The sequence below is a fragment of the Patagioenas fasciata genome, chromosome 5 (genome assembly GCF_037038585.1).
Source record: "Patagioenas fasciata isolate bPatFas1 chromosome 5, bPatFas1.hap1, whole genome shotgun sequence".
NCBI classification, from domain to species: domain Eukaryota; kingdom Metazoa; phylum Chordata; class Aves; order Columbiformes; family Columbidae; genus Patagioenas; species Patagioenas fasciata.
This window is the reverse complement of record NC_092524.1, coordinates 19,067,413-19,086,337: the sequence shown is the minus strand read 5'-3', so window position 1 is coordinate 19,086,337 and position 18,925 is coordinate 19,067,413. Positions and strand designations below refer to the sequence as shown.

Here is an 18,925-nt window from a genome sequence, read left to right as displayed (position 1 = left end):
TTTGTTGGAGCTAGTTTCGAAAAGGAATTAAACAACATCTTGTAGGAATTGCAGGTGGTTGGCACCTGTGAAAGGGTTAGTAGAAAATTATTCAGAATTTGAAACTTTCTCAATGCAGGGAAAAACTTCTTCAGTTTTTGGGGAAATCAAGCCTTGTCTCTTATGCCTGTTTACCAGCTGGTGAAGTAGATGATACTGGCTTGTACTGTGTTTCAGTTCGATACACGGGCTGCCCTGATCACCTCCAGCCGGGCGCAGGGAAGCCCGCAGGCTCTGGGAAAGCTGGGGCCTTGCCTTGGTGCATCGCTCCTCTGGTTCTGCGGCTGGGGACGCTGGGGACAGGGAAAATACCACCACATGGGTTGGGGTTTGTTACTCCAGGTGGCTGTTAGGTGCTGCGGAGCTTGCGTTCTTTTTTAAAAAATAATTTTTCTAGTATTTTGACAGCAGTGAACTGTACTTCGTTGCAAGCTATCACAGGACAGGTGCAAGCGCTGTAATTAATGTAATAGCATTCAGCTGATAAAGCAAACAGCTTTTTCACTTCTGTGGACAGCAAAATCCCAAACGTCCCAACTCGCTGAATTGGTATTTCTTCCATAAATCAGCCCAAGGGCCGGGCAATGGCTCCCGCTCTGCCGGGGGAGCAGCTGCGAGCAGGGTTGGGTGTGCAAGTCCCAGCCTGCGGGTTTCGTGTGTTGTGGGGGATGTTTGGGGGTGGGGGTTGCCGCTCATTTCGAGGGGCAGGCGGAGGCGCTGGGAGCTGTCCCCGGGTGCCCCTCGGCCCGGCTGAACGACCGGTTTTCCCTTGCCCGCCTGCGGCCCCGCTCATTTCCGGGTCGGGGCCGCCTGTAGCGCTAGCGGCGGCTCCGCTCGCCCGCTCTCCCGGGCAGGGCGGCCGCAGGTGCCCGCTCCGCGCCGCTCCACTCCCGCTTTCCCGGATCAGGTAAGTGGTGTGAGGGGCTCCCTTGGGCGGGCAGCGCCGGCAGCGGCACCGGTAGCAGCGGAGTGGGTGGGCTGAGGGCGCGTTGCCCCTGGGGACGGGTCTTCTCACCGGGGCGGCTGCCCCCCGACATTTTGTGCGGCCGTTGGTGCCCGGGCCGCCGTGCAGGACCCCCCAGGGGCCCGAGCCCGCAGCGGGGAGCCGGGCAGGACCCAGCAGGCGAGATGTTGGGGAGCGGCTGCCCCTCGTCCGTCTCCTTCGTCCCTCCCCTGCGGCTGTGGGGAGAGGAGAGCGGAGGGCTCGGGCCATTCTGTGTGCTGCGGGGGTCCTGCCTCTCCAGAGCATCACACCTGCCTCGTCCTCAGCTGTTGGTGGTCCCTTGCTGGCGAAGGACGGGTATAGAGGATCCACGTTCCTGTGCAAAGCCACGTCCTCTAGCACGCTCTGCTCCTGAGGCGTAGCTGTGGTGTGGCTGTGGGCAGGAGCGCTGCCCTGCTCTGGTGCAGGTGTGGGAGCTGCCATCCCCTCCGCCTTCTCCCCTCCTCTGTTGCTCTGAAACCTGCAGACTCCTTTGGGATGAGGTCCAAGGGCTTTGGTCTTGCATGATGGACCTGCATGGAGACTTTTTAAATTTCTTTTTGTTTTTTTTTTCAGCATCTTCTGCTCAGGGAATGTTCTTTCTTGCCACAATCAAGGTGCAGATGACACTGTGCAGTAAAGATGTTGTGGGATCCTATAGTACCTGTGTTAGTGCTGCTTCTCCTTCTCTTTGAAGGGAAAAATACCAAAACGTTCCCTCTCCTGATACTGCAGTGACTTTCTCTTTAACATCCCGTGCACATGTGATGCACTTCAATGAACTTGTGTGTTGAACTTCAGGTCCTTCCTGTAGGACTTCCTGAAAACAGCCAAGGGGAAGAGAGAACAGCCATTGCCAGCCTCAGACACAGGGAGATGGCCGTGCTCAGGAATGTCCTGAGAAGGCAGGATAATCCAAACAGCTTGCTTGTTTAGATGTGACCTGTTGAGTCCTTGCTTATTCTGCTAGAGATGATGGCTGGTCTGCATGAAGGGCTCTCAGAAAACAGGTAACTTCTAGCCTTGCCTTATCCAGGTTCAGGGAAATTGCATCTTATTTTTTCATGTTCTAAAGCTATAATTATGTCTGAGGATCATATAGGCAGGTATATACACATGAAAAAAAAATGCTTCTCCTGAGGGCTACAGAAATTGCTTTTTTAGATCAAACAGATGATCAGTCTAGTCTGTCCTTTCCCTGGTCAATTGAGGTGGTTCTGAGAAACTGCAATGGGCTGGAGTGGGAGAATCCTCTCTTTGCCAGGGCATCCTGCTGCACAGAGACTGATGTGGAGCCTGAGGCATACATTCTTAGGAACCTTCATAAGATGGTGTAAAATCTCTTTGAAGCTACATTTCTGGGCAAATGGTATTGTTCTCATTGTTCTCTTTGCTGTGGCAAGCTAAGCTGGGTAGTATAATCTGTCTGATTGGAAAGTCCACTGGGCTGTTTTGTCACCGTCAAATAGGAAAATTTCTCCCCCCACCCATATTTGATGCATCTAATGAATCAAGACTCTACCATCTACTGATCTGAAGATTGTATTGCAAAGGAGGACCCCATGTGAGGCTGTCTTTAGCAACACACAGACAGTGCTGGGGGTCTGCTGTTACTTGTGACTTTGCCAGGCAGCCTCAGAGAATGAACTAAGGGGATGAGGACAATTGACAATAACACACATCATATGGGCACAGCTCCATGCACAATGTTCTTCATGGTCAGAGAGCTTTTCAGATATTGATCCTTATGTACAATAAACTAGGTTTGGTTTTCCATAATATAGCCCACGTAGCTGTCCTAAAATTACATTCAGCCCTCTGAAGACAACTGTGAGGCTGATGTGGCCCTGGGTGAAAATGGGTTTGACACCCCTGGTCTTAATCTTTTTGATTTGATAAGGCTGCTCTGGGACCAAATCCTTCTGCCTCTCTTCACCTGCTCATAGGAGTTCATCTGGGATATAAAGACAAGGACAAGAAACTTCAGCTGTAGCAAATGTTCCATTGAGTGGAATGGCATCGCCCCTGTTCCTTTGCTTGATGTTCATATAAAGTCTAAGGTGGAAATACTTTGTTTACTTGAATGATCCATTTTGTTGTTGCATCGAAAGAGCAGAATTGCAACAATTAGTAAGGCTTTCTGTCCTTTGTCACTGGTATCCTTTGAGCCCAGCAGCTTGAAAGGGAGATGCTGTTGATATTTTGATTACCCCTCTTAATACTTTTCAAGGAGTGTCCTCTTTTCCCCATCCTGCATCCTAAAGCTTTAATCTCTTGGAGGATTTCCCTATGCAGGGACTTAATTGAACATTTTGCTTAGCAAACCTGACCTCTGCAGCTGTGCAAGGAGCACTCGGGTGGATTCACTAAGTGTTCCCTGTGTGCTTCTGCTGTGGCAGGGAGCACAATGTGCTCTTCTCAGGCCGTATGTTCAAAAGGTTTGCCAGTCCTTACCTTTTAAAAAACATCAGCCAGACACTTTAAAAAGAAAAAGTGCTGTGGAATGACATAAGTGGTGGGTTTTGTTTGGTTTTGGTTTTTTTTTTTTTTTTTTTTTTTTGGTGTATGTTTTTTTTGTTTGTTTGTTTTTTTTAAATATGTTTTTAATTTACTTTCTCATGCTGATTTCTGATTGTCTTGGAGATTTCTGCATGTCTGTATAAGCTATCAGGAATGCTTGAATCTTAGTATTTCAATAGACTGCAGGACTGAGGGGCCTTGAGTGGAATAACAAATGGAATGCCAAACCTCAGGTTAATAGCTGTTGTGAATTGTGTATAGATTGTGGTACTGTGAACTTTCAAATGAAGTCTGGAGCCATGGTGGGCCCTACTGTGCTTCATTTGGGGTGGGGTAACATGATTGGAAAGCCCTGTGCGCTTTTTAACAAAATGTTTTTCTTTTAACCGTGTGTCATAGCAAATTAAAGCAGAAACAATTACTGTCCTGTGCTCTTAGAGACTGTGACTTTAATCCTAGGTTTGTTTTGGAGGAAATGGGGTATGATACAATGCTCTGGAAGGGTACAGTGCTCTCATCTCATTGGCACAGCTGGAAGAAAATCTGTCAAGTAATAAGGTTGAGAGCAAAGAGTCTTATAACATCCCAGCTTTCTATTTAGTGAAGTGTGTGATTGCAGTTAATTTAGCAGAAATGTCATCTGAAGGAGGAGCTGTTGTCCCTGCTTCTGTAGTTTCAATTTCTGTACTGGTACAAGACTTTGTATCACTTTTCTGCACCAATTAACGGCCCAATCTATGTGGAAGGAACTGCCTGGTTCAGAAGGATGCTTGAGGATTATTTGCACCTGAAAGCCCCACAGGAAGTGTTTGTGTTGTTCTGAGGATGGCAGGAGACATCTAAAAAATGTGATGGGGAGCTCTGAATCTCCTGAGATCTGCTGTGGTGGTCCAATGGCATCTGGGCATGGAGCTGGCCCAGGCTTTTGATGCTGGTAAGATCCTGGCAGATGCAAAGATGTCACTGTTCACAGCAGATGATGTATCATGGGCTGAGGCAGCTTGCATTTTTGAAAAGGAGATGAGAGTGTGAATAAGGGGAGATCTCTTAAGACTGCTTTTTGAAAAGAATTAGCCTTTAGCACATGTGCTGGATGAAGGCTAAAGCAATGCAGTGAAGGCTTAGAAAATGTCCAGGCCAGTTGTTCCACCTGTGCCATCAAGGTAACAGTTTCTAGCTGTTCATTCGTTCCTGTCTCAAGTTCTTCACAAGAATAAAAAGCAGGGTATCTGCCGACCTTCGGAGGAGTAGAACTGGTAGCTGTGTGGTGGTAAAAATAAAATTGTGTAATGTCTAAATATGTGATTTTTGGCTATGGAAAGCAAACGTTTGGGAAAAACCCAGCTATGTCTATGCATAGCTGGGTGAGTCCAGCCTCTCGAAAAGGAGGATTAGAAGCAGGCTGTAGGCTCACAGGGTAGCTGTAATTCCTTGGCTGGGTGTAGTGGGAGCTTGGGAGAGGTGCATGGAGGCACATCTAACACATAATACAGGAAAACCTTGTGGCCCTCGCTGTTATAGTAGCTGAATGCTGCCTTATCTTATTCAGCAAAACATCTCTGAGTAAGAGTAGTGTTTTTATCTGTCCCAGTTTCCCCTCTGTAAAATAAGGAGGGGGAAACTGAACTCATCTCCAGTTGGGAATTTAAGCTGTAGGTGACCTGTAGGTTGACAGCATGAATGGATGTTGAAGTCTTCTCTCTGGACAAATGGTCTAACTTCCTGTAAAATAAAATCAACTGGCTTATCTATTGGCAAGGACTAATGTGGCTGTACTGTGTCTAGGCAAGGTAAGCTGTATGCCCCACACCAGCAGCTGAGGTGGAGGTGAGATGAGATGTGTAAATATTGGAGTCTTATTTTCCCCATAACCCTTCCTTGTGGACTAGGTGCCCAGTTGTTTGTGGGGTGGAACAGGCAGGGCAGCAGAACCATCCCACCCTGCTGTGAATCACTGCAGGCTGAAGCTCCTGGCCCCTGCCCAGCTCCCCTCCTTGGCAGGTGCAGAGATGTTGAGCTTTGCCCAAGAAGGACCAGTGTCATTGTTGCTTAGATAAGATAAAGCATGAACAAATCTTTGTTACCCTTGGCAGGTGTGGCTAAATGTCAGCTGCGATTTGTGCAGCTCCAAGGAATAGCCAGGCATTGCAGCTGTGGGCAGGGTTGCAAAGTGTCTTTAAAACATGGGGAGTTGATGCTGGAGCCCAAAAAGGAAGGTGGGTGCACTCCAAGGGAACATGACAGCAAGAGCCTGAGGGATGTGAGTGAAGGAAGATTCACCCAGCAACCTTGTGTGCAGAAGGATTTCCACTGTCTGTTCTTATACCTGTGTCCTGCTATGGACTCTGGGGTTGATGTTGCTCCATGAGCAGTTCCATCAGCTCGGTGTCCTCTGAGCAGGGCTGTGTGGATGCCTTGCTGTCTAGCAGGGCTGAGGACATCTTCAGCAGCAGTGCTCCCAGATCCTCTCTTCACCTATGAGTTCAAAGATGTCTGTTGTCCTGAACTGTGCCCTTCTGTCTGAGATTATGGGACCTAGAAAAACAATTCAGATTTATGGGAGGGGAAAAAGGACACATGCAAATACTCCCACAAATGTACATGTTTTTCTATTGCACAGCTAGCTCCTGGGCTTGAGAGCTGACTTCCCTCTTCCTCACTCTCTTAAAGGAGTTTGCAAGGTCTCTGCTTTACCATTCCTTCTTCCCAGACACATAGCCAGAGGAGTAATCCTCTGCTCCAGTACAGATGCACAAACCCCTTTAATTTAATGTGTTTCCTATGGCACAAAGAGAGTCTTTTGCTTCCTATGCAAATCTGGTTGTTCAGATGAAGTTGCTAAGTGCAAGTGGACCACTTGTTCCCTCTGGGAAAAGCAGTGTGGGTTTTATGTATAGCATGAAGATCTCAGAGAGCAGAGCAATATGCATATTTGTGCTGGAGAGAGGTCAGCATGGCTGTAGTTCATTCACAACCTGTTTCCAAACTTGTGAGGTGGGATACCAGGCAGGGAGATATTTCATGCTGTCAGTATCAAATAAATGAATATTTCTAGAAATGAATTAACATTTACTAGTTACGGGTTTGTGAGGGTTGGTCAGTTATTCTCTCCCCTCTCTCCTTACCACCTCCCTGCTGCATCCAAGTGCAGAATAGGTGCTGACTGCAATTTGGCAAGTCACCTCATTCTGACACCTGGATCCCTTTCCTCTGTTCAGGTTGGGCAAATAATGTTCAGTCTGTAATCATGCTTGAGAGCTCTTCCTGTTACCCTAGAAATGGGGAGCTCTAATGATGCTTACAATGGTTTAATCCAATCCAGTCTGAAAATCCACTTCTCTGAACAATAAATTTTGTGTGTGGAGGGTGGTATTCAAGTGTCTTTACTAAATCAAAAACCTTTTGGGGATCAGTGGATGAAACCTTTTTCTTTTCAGCAGGTACCACTAAATACACAGGATGTGCAGTGTGGTTGAATTAGCATTACTATGGGAACTTCTTGTATTTCCTGACCTTTTCCATGTAATGCTAAGGATCCCTTCATGTGGCTCCAAAATGCTATTTTTTTGTGTATGGTAAGCGTTTTTGTTTTGGTCAGTATGAAGAGAAGCTTTATAAAGGACCCCAGGAGGAGATTAGAGAGAGTACAGGCTGTGGCGTGTAGAAGAGCAATTTGCTCCCTCTTTTGTGCTGTTCTAGCAACATCCCAGCCAAGACCATGGTTCAGTGTTAAGCATCATCTCTGCAGCAATGATGAACAAAATGGTGAGTAAACTCTTCTGTTCAGAGGCAGGTACCTTGCTTGTTATGGGCTTGTTTGGGGTTTTTTTGCCTCACCTAGAGTGCTAGAGCTTGGTCTGAAAGGATGTGTAGTCCTGGGGCTGAGGCAAAGCTGAGCTGGTGGGAGAGGTGAGCATCCTGGCCTGAATGGAGCAGAGTCACCCCCTGGCAGCTCCAAGCACCCCCCACCCCGATGGCTCAGGGGAGCTTGCTGGCCATGCTAAACTTGTATTAAAGACGAATGTGATAGTTTATAGTAGTCTTCATGTACATTTTTTAGTCTGGGTTTTGAAATAACAATCTTAAAATACATGGAGAAGGACCTGCCTTTACCTTTGCTTTCTGCAGGTTCCATTATTGTTTGCTACTGGGAGGCTGGAGCTATTTGGAGCTCCTCTGTTTGCAGGTTCATGAAGTCTCTGCTGTTCAGATACCAGCTGGAGTCTTCTCAGTGGAACTGGTGGAAGAGTGTTTTTTGCTCTCTGTAGAGGCTGGGCTTGCTCACTTCTGACTTGTATGGCAAGGCTTATTTGCTGGGCAAGTATTATCCATGAAGGCTGACACAAGCATTTGGGGCAGGGGTGAGCAAAGAGGACAAAGCCATACCAGGTGATGAAGAGCCAGCCTGTCAGGGTCTCAACATGCTTTTTTTTTTTCTTTGTCACTTTCCAAGAGATACTCAGGCTTAACTAGTGGGACCTGACACAGCTTAAGGCAACTTCATGCTGCCCGGAGGCCCTGGAGCTGCCACTGAGCGATAAATCCTCATCAGCATCTCCAACTGTCAGCAGCCAGGTGTGGCTTTACTTCATTTTAGTGGTGCTGTGAAATAGAGAGGTGCTTTGGTCGGTGGCAGAATAGAGGGTGGCATCTTCGTCTGCTTTAGTGAGGACGTTCTGAGGTGTACACACAACCTCTGGGGTGTGTTTTAAGGTGCTTTGGAAAGATGTTCCTTGAACTGTCATCTTATGCTTTGCCTTTCTTTTTTTCCTAAGCTCTCTGCATTTCTCTTTGTGAAACAGTCTGCCAGCTATCTAAAAGTGGAATTAAACTTGAGGCAGGATTCACAGGGGTAGTTTCCAGCCCTGCCATTTTTGAAATCAGATGGGGGGTAGGAAGCAAGCTACCTACAAGCACAGCTAGAGTTTCTCAGAGAAGTTCAGCATGAGACAAGGGATTGTCTGCTTTCTTACTACTTGTTCCCCTCTTGCCTAAGGCAGCTCAGAAACAAGCCCTTCTCCTTCACAGCTGTGCATAAGGAAGAACTACAAGGAATTTACCTTGGGAGCTTAATAGCTGCTTTCTGAACTGATGGCTACAAGCCTATGTGAGAAAGGGGATGAGATGTGTAGGGAACATTGCAAACCACACCTCCTAGTGTGACCCTGCTCTGATACTCTACAGTGGTAGTGTTCACTCTCTGCTGGCTTTTTGCTGTGGAATATACTGACGGTTCCAGGGAAGGGGAGCAATACTGTCCTTCCACTCGAGGTATTTGGGGGCACTTGCAGAGAGAGGAAACAGGGTTGTGGAACAGGGTGGAGGGGAGGCAAGTCTCTCATTTAGGCAAGGAATTATTTGAGAAGGAAGTCTGAACGAGCTTGTGAGTTGCTGTGTCTCAGCAGAGTTTCTCCCAAGGAACTTTCTGTTCTGACTTCCTGCTTTTGGTTTAAAGCAGGAGCGTAGAACTCGCTGAGTGCAGTAGCATTGTATATCGCTGCAGAAAATGGTCGTTATTCCCATGATGGACGAAGGAAAATTTATTGATTGGTTTTCCAGAGTTGGTGCTTAATTAACAGATGGTTAATGCTTCACTTTGGATCACCCAAGGTCTTTGCAAATGTTGAACTGAAGAAACTCGCTCTTATTTCAGATGTAGTTCTTCAGGTTGCTTAACTAATTCTAGTGACTCATTGATTTGGGAAACTGCTGATTTAGAGTAAAAGTCACAATGGTTGCATTTTCAAAAGTAAAGAGGAAAAATTATGTGCTTAGAATATGTGGCATTGTGATGTTTTCTTGTGAAATTGATGTCTTGAGATGGTGAGATTAAAAGCTAAGTATTTTCTGCTGCATACTTTGCGAAGACTTAGAAATTTTTCTTTAAAAACATTTGTCAGGAAACTTTCCTCTGTCTCTCATAAGCACACCTATCCACCTTCCCCACTCTGCTCTGCCCTTTTCTGTAGTCCTACACCAGTGTTGCTGCTTGAGCTTCTGACTCAGTGGCAGCTTTTGTCAAAGAGGGGAATATTCCTCTCTCCCCAGTAATTTTATCTTTTCCAGAACAGTTGTACTTTACACTCACTGTTATCAGGGTAGATTCTGAGCTGAGAGGTAACCAAGTGTTATTCACCTGTGCATATGGCCATTTTCATCTCTGTGAGGCAGAAAATGCATTAACTGTCTTCTTGGAAACTGGCTTCACCCAGCTGCCTCAGCTCTGTTGTTTTAATAGCATTTGCAGAAAGGTCAAACTGTCCATGGGTCCTATGTATTGCTCCTGTGCAAGACCAATACAGCACTAGCTACAGGAAGCCTTCTCCAGGGAGTTGTGGTGCCTAGAAATCCTCTACATACTCATCCTACTTGTTAATCTTTGCAAACTGCTTTTGTCCTTTAAGTGCATCTTGCAGATTCAGAGTTGTGAGGTAAAGCTTCTCACCCTGGTCCCCTTGCTAATGTACAGCCCAGAAAAGATAATGAGGGTGAGATCACCATGTCCAGTTGTCAAGATACCGGAGGTGAATTTCCTAGAATGAGGAAAAGATGCTTGAACTTCATGCATCCCCCTACAGTTATAGCTCTCTGGATAAGCAGATTTCAAGTGCTGCAGAGAACTTGTCTCAGCTGGGGAAGAAATCAATCTATCACATGCATTCAGTCAGCAGTGTCAGTGGGTGCTTTACCAAAAAGAAGTTTCTCATTTGAGAGGGGATTGGGTGATCTGATGTTCTGGTTTTATATTTTATTGGGGGTGGAGGGGTAGCTGTTTGAAGACAACATAAGGCTATAAATTTTTGTTTGCATGTGGCTGATTTCAAGATCAAGGATCCTGATCAATGAAGATAAGGTGCTTGCCCGCTTCTGTGAGCTTACACCTGTGGTACTCTGGGAGAGATGTGATTGTCACAGGATTTTAGCCTTTGTGCAACGAAGATCCTGAAGTGGCTAAGGAAAACTTGCAGCTGACCAGGAGGGGCTTGTTCTCAGGACAGTGGGTGGCTGTTGGGAAATTTAATTAAGCCATGACAGAAAAAAATTGGGACCCAACTAGGGGCAGCAGTCAACAGCTTTCTCGTTCAGCATCCTGAGGTTGGGTGGCAGAAAGATCATCTTCTATGAAGCTAACACCAGTCATTTCTCTCTCTTATAACAGAGGTGAGAACAAGTGAAAAGATGCCTAGAGAGGGTAACTGACTTCAACAGTGATTATTGGATGAGTGTGCATTGATACAGCAGTCCAAGAGAGTTCCTGCTGAGCTAAGACAAGATTCAGCTTCTTGTTGGAAAGGAAAGTCTTTGTTCTGGTACTACACAGAGAGCTAGAACCTAAGGACTCAGAGGGAGGTCTGAGCTGAGTTTAGCATCCAAGTTATGGCTCTGATGGCTGCAATAATTATGGGCAGAAGCCTGACCTTTGGCTGTTGGAGTACCAAGTCTAGTTCATAGGACTGTCCTTCGTAAAATTGCAGCAAATGCTGAGAATCTTTTGGTGAAAGACTGTACTTCAAGGGTGGTTCCTGCTGATGAGAAAGCAGCCTCTATTCATGCTGAGGAATGACCAGGCTGAACCAGCAAAACATCTCCAACAGCAGTTAATGGCAGATACTTTAATTCTTCCCAGCATAAATGTGTAATAATAGTTTCCTAGTACACTCTTTTGGCTGTTTGTGGCTCAGAAAATTTTCACCAAAACAGATACTTTTTACATACTCAGGGAAGAAAAAAACAGCCACTTCTGCAGCCCATGAATGCCTATGACATCCTCAGCATCCTGTGTCAGGGAGTCCCACGCTTTAATGGTTTGCAGAGAAGTGTTTGATGTGCAACTGCCACCACCCAGTTTTATCTGAGGCTTCTGGATTCTTTTTCTAAAGAAGACAGTGACTGCAGACAATTCTTCATCATCTCTGCTGTTCAGGAATTGGTTGTGCAAGCAACTCCACAAAACACAATTTTTTAAATTTGAAGCTTTGTGTATTCATTAGAACCTTTTATCCATTTATTCAACAAAAGGCTGTTTCTGTGTAATATAATTTTGCCCTTGAAGTACTTCAAGGGCACCGATGGAGTGTTTCTAGCTTTCCACCAGCACAGGACTGAGGTGTGCCTCCTTTCAGCCTGAATTTTCTCTGCAGGACACCAAGCATTGTTGCGTTCCTGAGGGCTGAGGAAGAACCTTGTGTACTGGTGCCTCTGCTGCTCTCAGGGTGTTAAAGGAGGCTCTGCAGCAGCATTTCTGCTGATATGTCCTCCCTGAGATGCAGCAGCCAAGGTGGTGCTCGTCATGTGTTGAGTTTTCCTGGATGACATCTGTTGTGGTTTAACCTGAGCTAGCAATGTAACCCTGGTAGCTGCTCACTCACATCCCCCCAATACCCATCCTGAATAGGGGAGAGAATTGAAAGAGAAGTGAGAAACTTGTAGACGGAGATACACAGTTTAATACAATAACTAAATAACACTAATTTAGTACTAGTAGTAATAATATATATAAAATGGAAATATAATATAAAATAAAAGATACTCAACGCAATTCCTCACAAACTCCTTCCACTCCAAGCAGCGAGTCCTGGGAAGAGAGAACAGCTGATGCTGATCCTGGAGAAGAGAAAAAAAAATCAGAAAGTTCCAGAAGCCTCTGCGAAACAGCAGGATGGCAAAAGGCCACATTAAATGAAGTCCCAAACAGAACTCTCTTGAACAGGTCTCTGTCCCAGCTCTGAGAAAAACTTAACCAGAAAATCCTGACTCTCCTTAAACATGAAGCATGATGCTGTGGAATATTCTTATTGATCAGTCTGGATGTCAGTCATGGTCTGCCCCTTCTGTACCCCATTGCAAGCTGCCTCACACCTGTGGGCAGAGTTCAGAGAGCTAGGCTCTCACACCAGAACAGTTAAAAACATTAACTCTGTCCTGGGGTGTTATCTTCTTGTTCTTAAACTCATTCCAAACAATGGTCGTGCTAGCTGCAAAAAAGAAAGGTTTCTAACTGCATGAAGAAAATTAACTCATTTTCAGTCAAACCAGCGCAACATCTTAGCTGTTCAATAACTAGAGGCATGAGCCCAGCAGAAGCATGCTGACTTCTGGTGGTTGTCTCTGGTACAACCTGCTCTGCACACAAGTGCTTCCTTTGCTAAAGGGGCAAGTAAAGCAGAGGAAACGGCCAGCGATGTTCGGTTAAACAAGTTGAGGAGCTGCCCTGGATTTATGTAATTTACTGTAAATACTACTTGAAGAGCTTTAAATGCCAGCTTATGTCTGCAGTTTGTCTTCCTTATGGGGCGTACCTGCTTGCTGTGCCCAGCCCTTGGATAAGAGAAGCAGAAGTGAACAGGGATCTCCTTTGCCTGGGCTCCCAGTGCAGTGCTCAGTCTTTATTTTGAATCAAAAATGATCGAGCGTATCTGATGTCAACTGCAAAGTCCTCTGTCTTCTCTCCCTTTCCCACATCTGGGCTGGCAAAGAAAGTTTGTTTGCCTCATGCCTGTCCTGTAGGTATCAGCAGCAGAGCACTTGCTCTCTGGTCAACATGTTTGTTGTTACGCAGGCATAATCTACCTCTTGATTGCTGAACTCAAAGTAGCATCTGCCTCCAACGTCACACCACTTAGCTGTGTTCAGCTAATGTGAATAAAGGCTGTATTATCTCTTCACAGCTGAAATATCCTGTCTTTCTTAATTATGTTATTCAGCTGATTGTCTCTGTCCTCTAACAACCATGTGTTTGTGGTAGAACTTTAACAGCAGTGGTATCAGTGGAGAACTTTATACTGCTCAGGGCCTTTTCTACTTGACTAAGTGAATGATATTTACTTACTGCTGGCTAACCATGTCCTTTCTGGATGTGCAGCATGGTCTCTAACCTGTGAAAATACAATGAATTCCTCCTCTTGAACTGAAAGGGTGCAATATTGCTGGTTTTTCCATTCCTCTGCTGTGGTGGTATACAAGATAAATCCTTATCTTGCATTGTATGAGATGTTGCAATGTTCTATTCTGTCTCTTTTAAAAAAGAAAGTTTCAGGAAACCTGTAAGCCTTTATAAAGTAAAAGAATTTGTAAAAATTAGTTGTTTTTAAACCAGCATTTGCTATTTGTCACATCTTATTGCAGTCATGCGCTTCATTTTCTGAAAAATCAGGCGTGTGCTAGTTACATTGACAGATCCAAGACCATTAGCTGTTTATGGAAAACATGCGGTTTGGATATTGTTTTTAATTGCTGAGAATTAACTCTTGGCTTTCATATCATTAGAGGAAAAACTGATGCTTTATCTTTCCACTCCCCAAGCAAAACAACTCAACAAAGCCAAAACCTCAATTAGTAGAAGTGGTTCCAGTGCAAACATGCACCCTTGGTGTTTGCAGTGCCAGTGCTGTGGCACTGTGCCAGTGTGAGAGAGCTGCAAAGTGTCACTGGCTTGCAAGGGGTATAGCTGGGGAACAGCATGTAGGTGTGATGGAGGATTTGTGGCAATTTCTGGGAGAAATAATACTAGTTTAGCATATTGTGGATACCAGTCTGTGTTGAAAGCTTATTATATTGGTGGTTCTTGGCACATGTTGGTGCTTTCTGTTGTGCTGTTGAACTGGGAAGCATCAGTGAGTGCAGTTTTAAGAAATTTATTTGTTCACCTCTTGAAATAAAAGAACCGTCACCAATCTCAAGCTTCTTGCAGATAAGAGCATAGAGTCTGCATTAAACAAGTTCATCTATGGCAAGACTTTTTTTAGCAAGGATCAAGAAGTTAGTGTGATAAGTCATACAAAAGCGTTCCACTTTGAACTTTGGTGAGGGAAATGGTGAATTGGCAGCAGAGCCCCTTTTTTAAGATGTTATTCAGAATAACAGAGCCCCTTACCCTAGAAACACAGACAGCTGTATCTCTGTATGGTACTGGCATATCTCATGATGAAGTCATCTGTCAGTACTGCAGCATAGGTTAGCTCAGGGCCATCAAGTGGGGCTAATCTCCTGCTGAGTAAACAACAGAAAGGTTCCTGGATTTGTTCCTGTTTCCTTAAAGGGATACAATCAAATGCAAGCAATTGAAAGAGTGAGTGAAGTGTAGCTCTGGACTGATTACACCTGATGGTGGGCTCTCTGCCCAGGCTGTGTATGGGTTTCTTAGGTTTTTTAAAAGAAAAAAAGCCCTTGCAAAACAATTGATGCTTTTCTAATTTTTTAGAGAGTATTTCTTTTCCTGCTGTTCCCTTTGGGAAGGGAGAACCCAACAACCACCCAAACAAATTCCAAACAATGGAAACAAATTTCCTAGAGAAAGAAAAGAGCAAAATTAACTTTGAACAAAGTACACTGAGAAATAACTATTTTATTTCTACTCTCCTCCCAGCCTTTTCAGGCATTGCAGCGGAGTCTTTTAAAACCATTTCTACCAAATGAGTGCCCAGTTGCTTTGACCAGCTTTTGGAAATTCAGCCTGTGTGAAAGCCAGTTTGACATGGGGGTCAGTGTAATTCCCTGGCAAGACTTCACAGTATCACAGTATGTTTGGGATTGGAAGGGACCTCAAAAGATCATCTAGTCCAATCCCCCTGCTGGAGCAGGAACGCCTAGGTGAGGTCGCACACGAACATGTCCAGGCGGGCTTTGAATGTCTCCAGGGAAGGAGACTCCACAACCCACCTGGGCAGCCTGTTCCAGTGTTCTGTCACCCTCACTGAGAAGAAGTTTCTTCTCAAATTTAAGTGGAACCTCTTGTGTTCCAGCTTGATCCCATTACCCCTTGTCCTACCATTGTTTACCACCGAGAAGAGCCTGGCTCCATCCTCGTGGCACTCACCCTTTATATATTTATAAACATGAATAAGGTCACCCCTCAGTCTCCTCTTCTCCAAACTAAAGAGACCCAGCTCCCTCAGCCTTTCTTCATAAGGGAGGTGCTCCACTCCCTTAATCGTCTTTGTTGCCCTACGCTGGACCCTTTCCAGCAGATCCCTGTCCTTCTTGAACTGAGGGGCCCAGAACTGGACACAATATTCCAGATGGGGTCTCACCAGGGTGGAGTAGATGGGAAGGAGAACCTCTCTCGATCTACTAACCACCCCCCTTGTAATACACCCGAGGATGCTATTGGCCTTCCTGGCCACAAGGGCACAGTACTGGCTCATGGTCATCCTGTTGTCCACCAGGACCCCCAGGTCCCTTCCCCCTACACTGCTCTCTAATATGTAATTTCCCAACCTATACTGGAACCTGGGGTTGTTCCTGCCCAGGTGCAGGACTCTACACTTTCCCTTGTTAAATTTCATCAGGTTATTCCCCCCCAACTCTCCAGCCTGTCCAGGTCCCGCTGGATGGCAGCACAGCCTTCTGGCGTGTCAGCCACTCCTCCCAGCTTAGTGCCATCAGCAAACTTGCTGATAGTACACTCAATTCCCTCATCCAAATCGTTAATGAATATATTGAATAATATTGGCCCCCGTACTGACCCCTGAGGCACTCCACTAGATACTGGCCTCCAACTGGACTCCGCACCATTGACCACCACTCTCTGGCTTCTCTCCTTAAGCCCGTTTGCAACCCATCTCACTACTCTATTGTCCAGACCATACCTCCTCAACTTAGCTGTGAGGATGCTGTGGGAGACTGTGTCAAAGGCTTTACTGAAGTCAAGGTAGACCACATCCACCACCCTGCCATCATCGATCCACCTTGTTACATTCTCATAAAAGGCTATGAGGTTGGTCAAGCATGACTTACCCTTGGTAAAGCCATGCTGACTGCCCCTAATGACCCTCTTATCCTTGATATGCCTTGAGATGACACCAAGGATAAGCTGTTCCATTACTTTCCCAGGGACAGAGGTGAGGCTGACCAGTCCATAATTACCCGGGTCCTCCTTCTTGCCCTTTTTGAAGACTGGAGTGACATTTGCTTTCCTCCAATCCTCGGGCACCTCTCCCGTTTCCCAAGACTTGGCAAAAATGATGGAGGGCGGTCTAGCAATGACTTCAGCCAGCTCCCTCAGCACCCGTGGATGCATCCTGTCTGGACCCATGGATTTATGGATGTCCAGACTATTTAATGGCTCCCTAAACCAGTCCTCATCGCCTAAAGCGAACTCCTCCATTGACCTGGCTTCATCCGGGGTCTCAGGGGTACAGGGCTCCCCAGACAGCCTCCAGCATAGTAGACAGAGACAAAGAAGGCATTCAGTAATTCTGCCTTCTCTGTATCTTCTGCCACCAGGGCACTCACCCCATTCATCAGTGGACCTACATTGCCTCTGGTATTAGTTTTATCTGCTATGTATTTGAAAAAGTTCTTTTTGCTGTCCTTGACCCCTCTCGCCAGCTGTAATTCTAGGGAGGCCTTGGCTATCCTAGCTGCCTTCCTACATCCTCTAACAGCAGCCTTGTAGTCCTCCCAGGTGGCCAGCCCCTGCTTCCATGACCTGTAAACTCTCCTCTTCTGCTTGAGCATACCCAACAGATCCCTATTCAACCACTTGTCCTTTACCTTCACCTGGTCAGATTTGTATGGCTGTAATTTTGTCAATACATTTAGAATATGGGCTTTTTTTCATGCAACTAGGGTAATAACTATAAATACTTGAATTTGATCACTGAGTTTCACGGTACTATAAAATCTGGGATGTGTAGATATGACCATGTCCTACAATGAGCACTTTTTACAGTAATAACTGGCTCTCAAAACATTGGGAGGGAAGGTAGAACAAACAGAGCAAGTGGCATGTGTTTGATATAAAATTGTATAAGGACCTGTGGAGCTTTTATTGCCCTTTCCTTGTAAAATATACCTGTTACTCAGCTACTTCTGAGTGATGCTTCCGTTCCATGAGCAAGAAACAAATGCTTTGTACTCCACATCTTGGCGTGTTTTTGCTGCGCTAAAGCAATGGACTTCTGCTGCAGGGATCCCTTACCTCAGCCCTTCATCTCCTCCTCTTTTTGTAATGTCTCCTTGTGCATGGGAACAAACCTGTCTCATCCAGCATGTGTGTCAAAGAGCGTGGTCAATGCGCACCTAAAGATTCAGTGAATGCCTTCCTTTAAAATTCTAAGACTCTTTTGCCACACCAGCAGTAGAAGGGAAAGGGTGTGTGCTCTTCTGATCTGTTTAAATAAATGACTTAAATATTTAGCTTTAGTATGGGGGTGTTCTTGTTGTTTCTAATAATATTGTCTTAGGCAGAGCTACAGGAGCATGTCTTTTGGGAAACTTCCTAGCAAGTATTTGACCACTTTAGTTTTTGGTGCACTTTGGGCAGCTACTATGTATCTATAATGATTCTTCTTTAATATTCTCTTCTACCACAATGTCACCAAACATTCAGTGGTACAGGAAAGCAAAAACTTGCTTTCCTTCATAGCTATACAGGACCCAAAGGCTTGACTTGCTCTGTGATCCTGGGTAAGCCACTTAGCCAGTTTTGCTTAGTTTTTTTCTTCCTTCCTTAATTGTTGATTCATTGTCTTGTGTAGGGGCAGGACTGCTAGGAATGCTGTGTATTCAGTGTGTGTGCAATGCCCCATGGTGACTGGGGTCATCTAAGAGCCAGCCATGGAAAATCTGGCTGCACTCCCCACTTTCCTCCTCGTCATCAGGCTGTGGAAGAACAAAACAAAACAAAATAAAACCAACCAACCAAAACAACACAACAACAAAACACATCACCAAGAAAAACCACCAACAACCCAAAGTTGTCATGTGCACATGGTGGTCAGTGTCACATAGATAAAGGCTTTGGAATTATTTTGATGCTTGAGTTTCACGTTATCATCAGTCTCCAGGAACTGAGTCTTAAAATAAAAGTGCCAGCTGTCACAAGCATCAGAAAGAAATTGGAGGAGCTGACAATCTATAAGCATAGGCAGGTGACGTCACTTATCCAGGGCCATATGGCAAGCTGAATCAGGATAAAAATTCAGGTTTTATGATTTCCCAAAGAATGCTATGCCCATGGCATCCATCTGACGTTCTGGCACAGCTTTGCTCAGGACAAACTGTAGTTTATGCTTCACGTGGTTAAAATACGCACGTAAGACTTGTCTTGAGTTACCTCTGTGTAGAAATATAAGACGTGGTGTTAGCTGTCTTTACTGGCCATTTAATTTCCTGTTCTATGTCTGAGATCTATGTTTGCTTTCCAGTCTCTGGGAAAGTTGTCTTGCAGGAACAGGTGACTTTTTGCTTGCTGGGCCCCAGCACACAGTGTGGCAGGAGATACCTGATGTAATCCACAGGTCCTGAAGACTGGCTTTCTCTCGAGCCCTGTATCAGCTTGTTCAGATGGCGGACACTGTCCAGATCTGGACTGTGCAATATCAGAGCTGGCCTTGAGCATAGGTAGCCAAACCTCTGGGATGGGGCAAGAGGGGGCTGCAG

General features: G+C 45.5%; 1 protein-coding gene across 1 annotated transcript in view; it reads left to right on the top strand.

Moving 5' to 3' along the window:
- Nucleotides 1-623: 623 nt before the first annotated feature.
- CRACR2B (calcium release activated channel regulator 2B) overlaps nt 624-18,925 on the top strand; it is a 59,931-nt gene continuing 41,629 nt past the window's right edge. Inside the window, 1 exon segment of the mRNA XM_065839425.2 lies at nt 624-946. Coding sequence (XP_065695497.1) covers nt 624-946 — 323 coding nt within the window.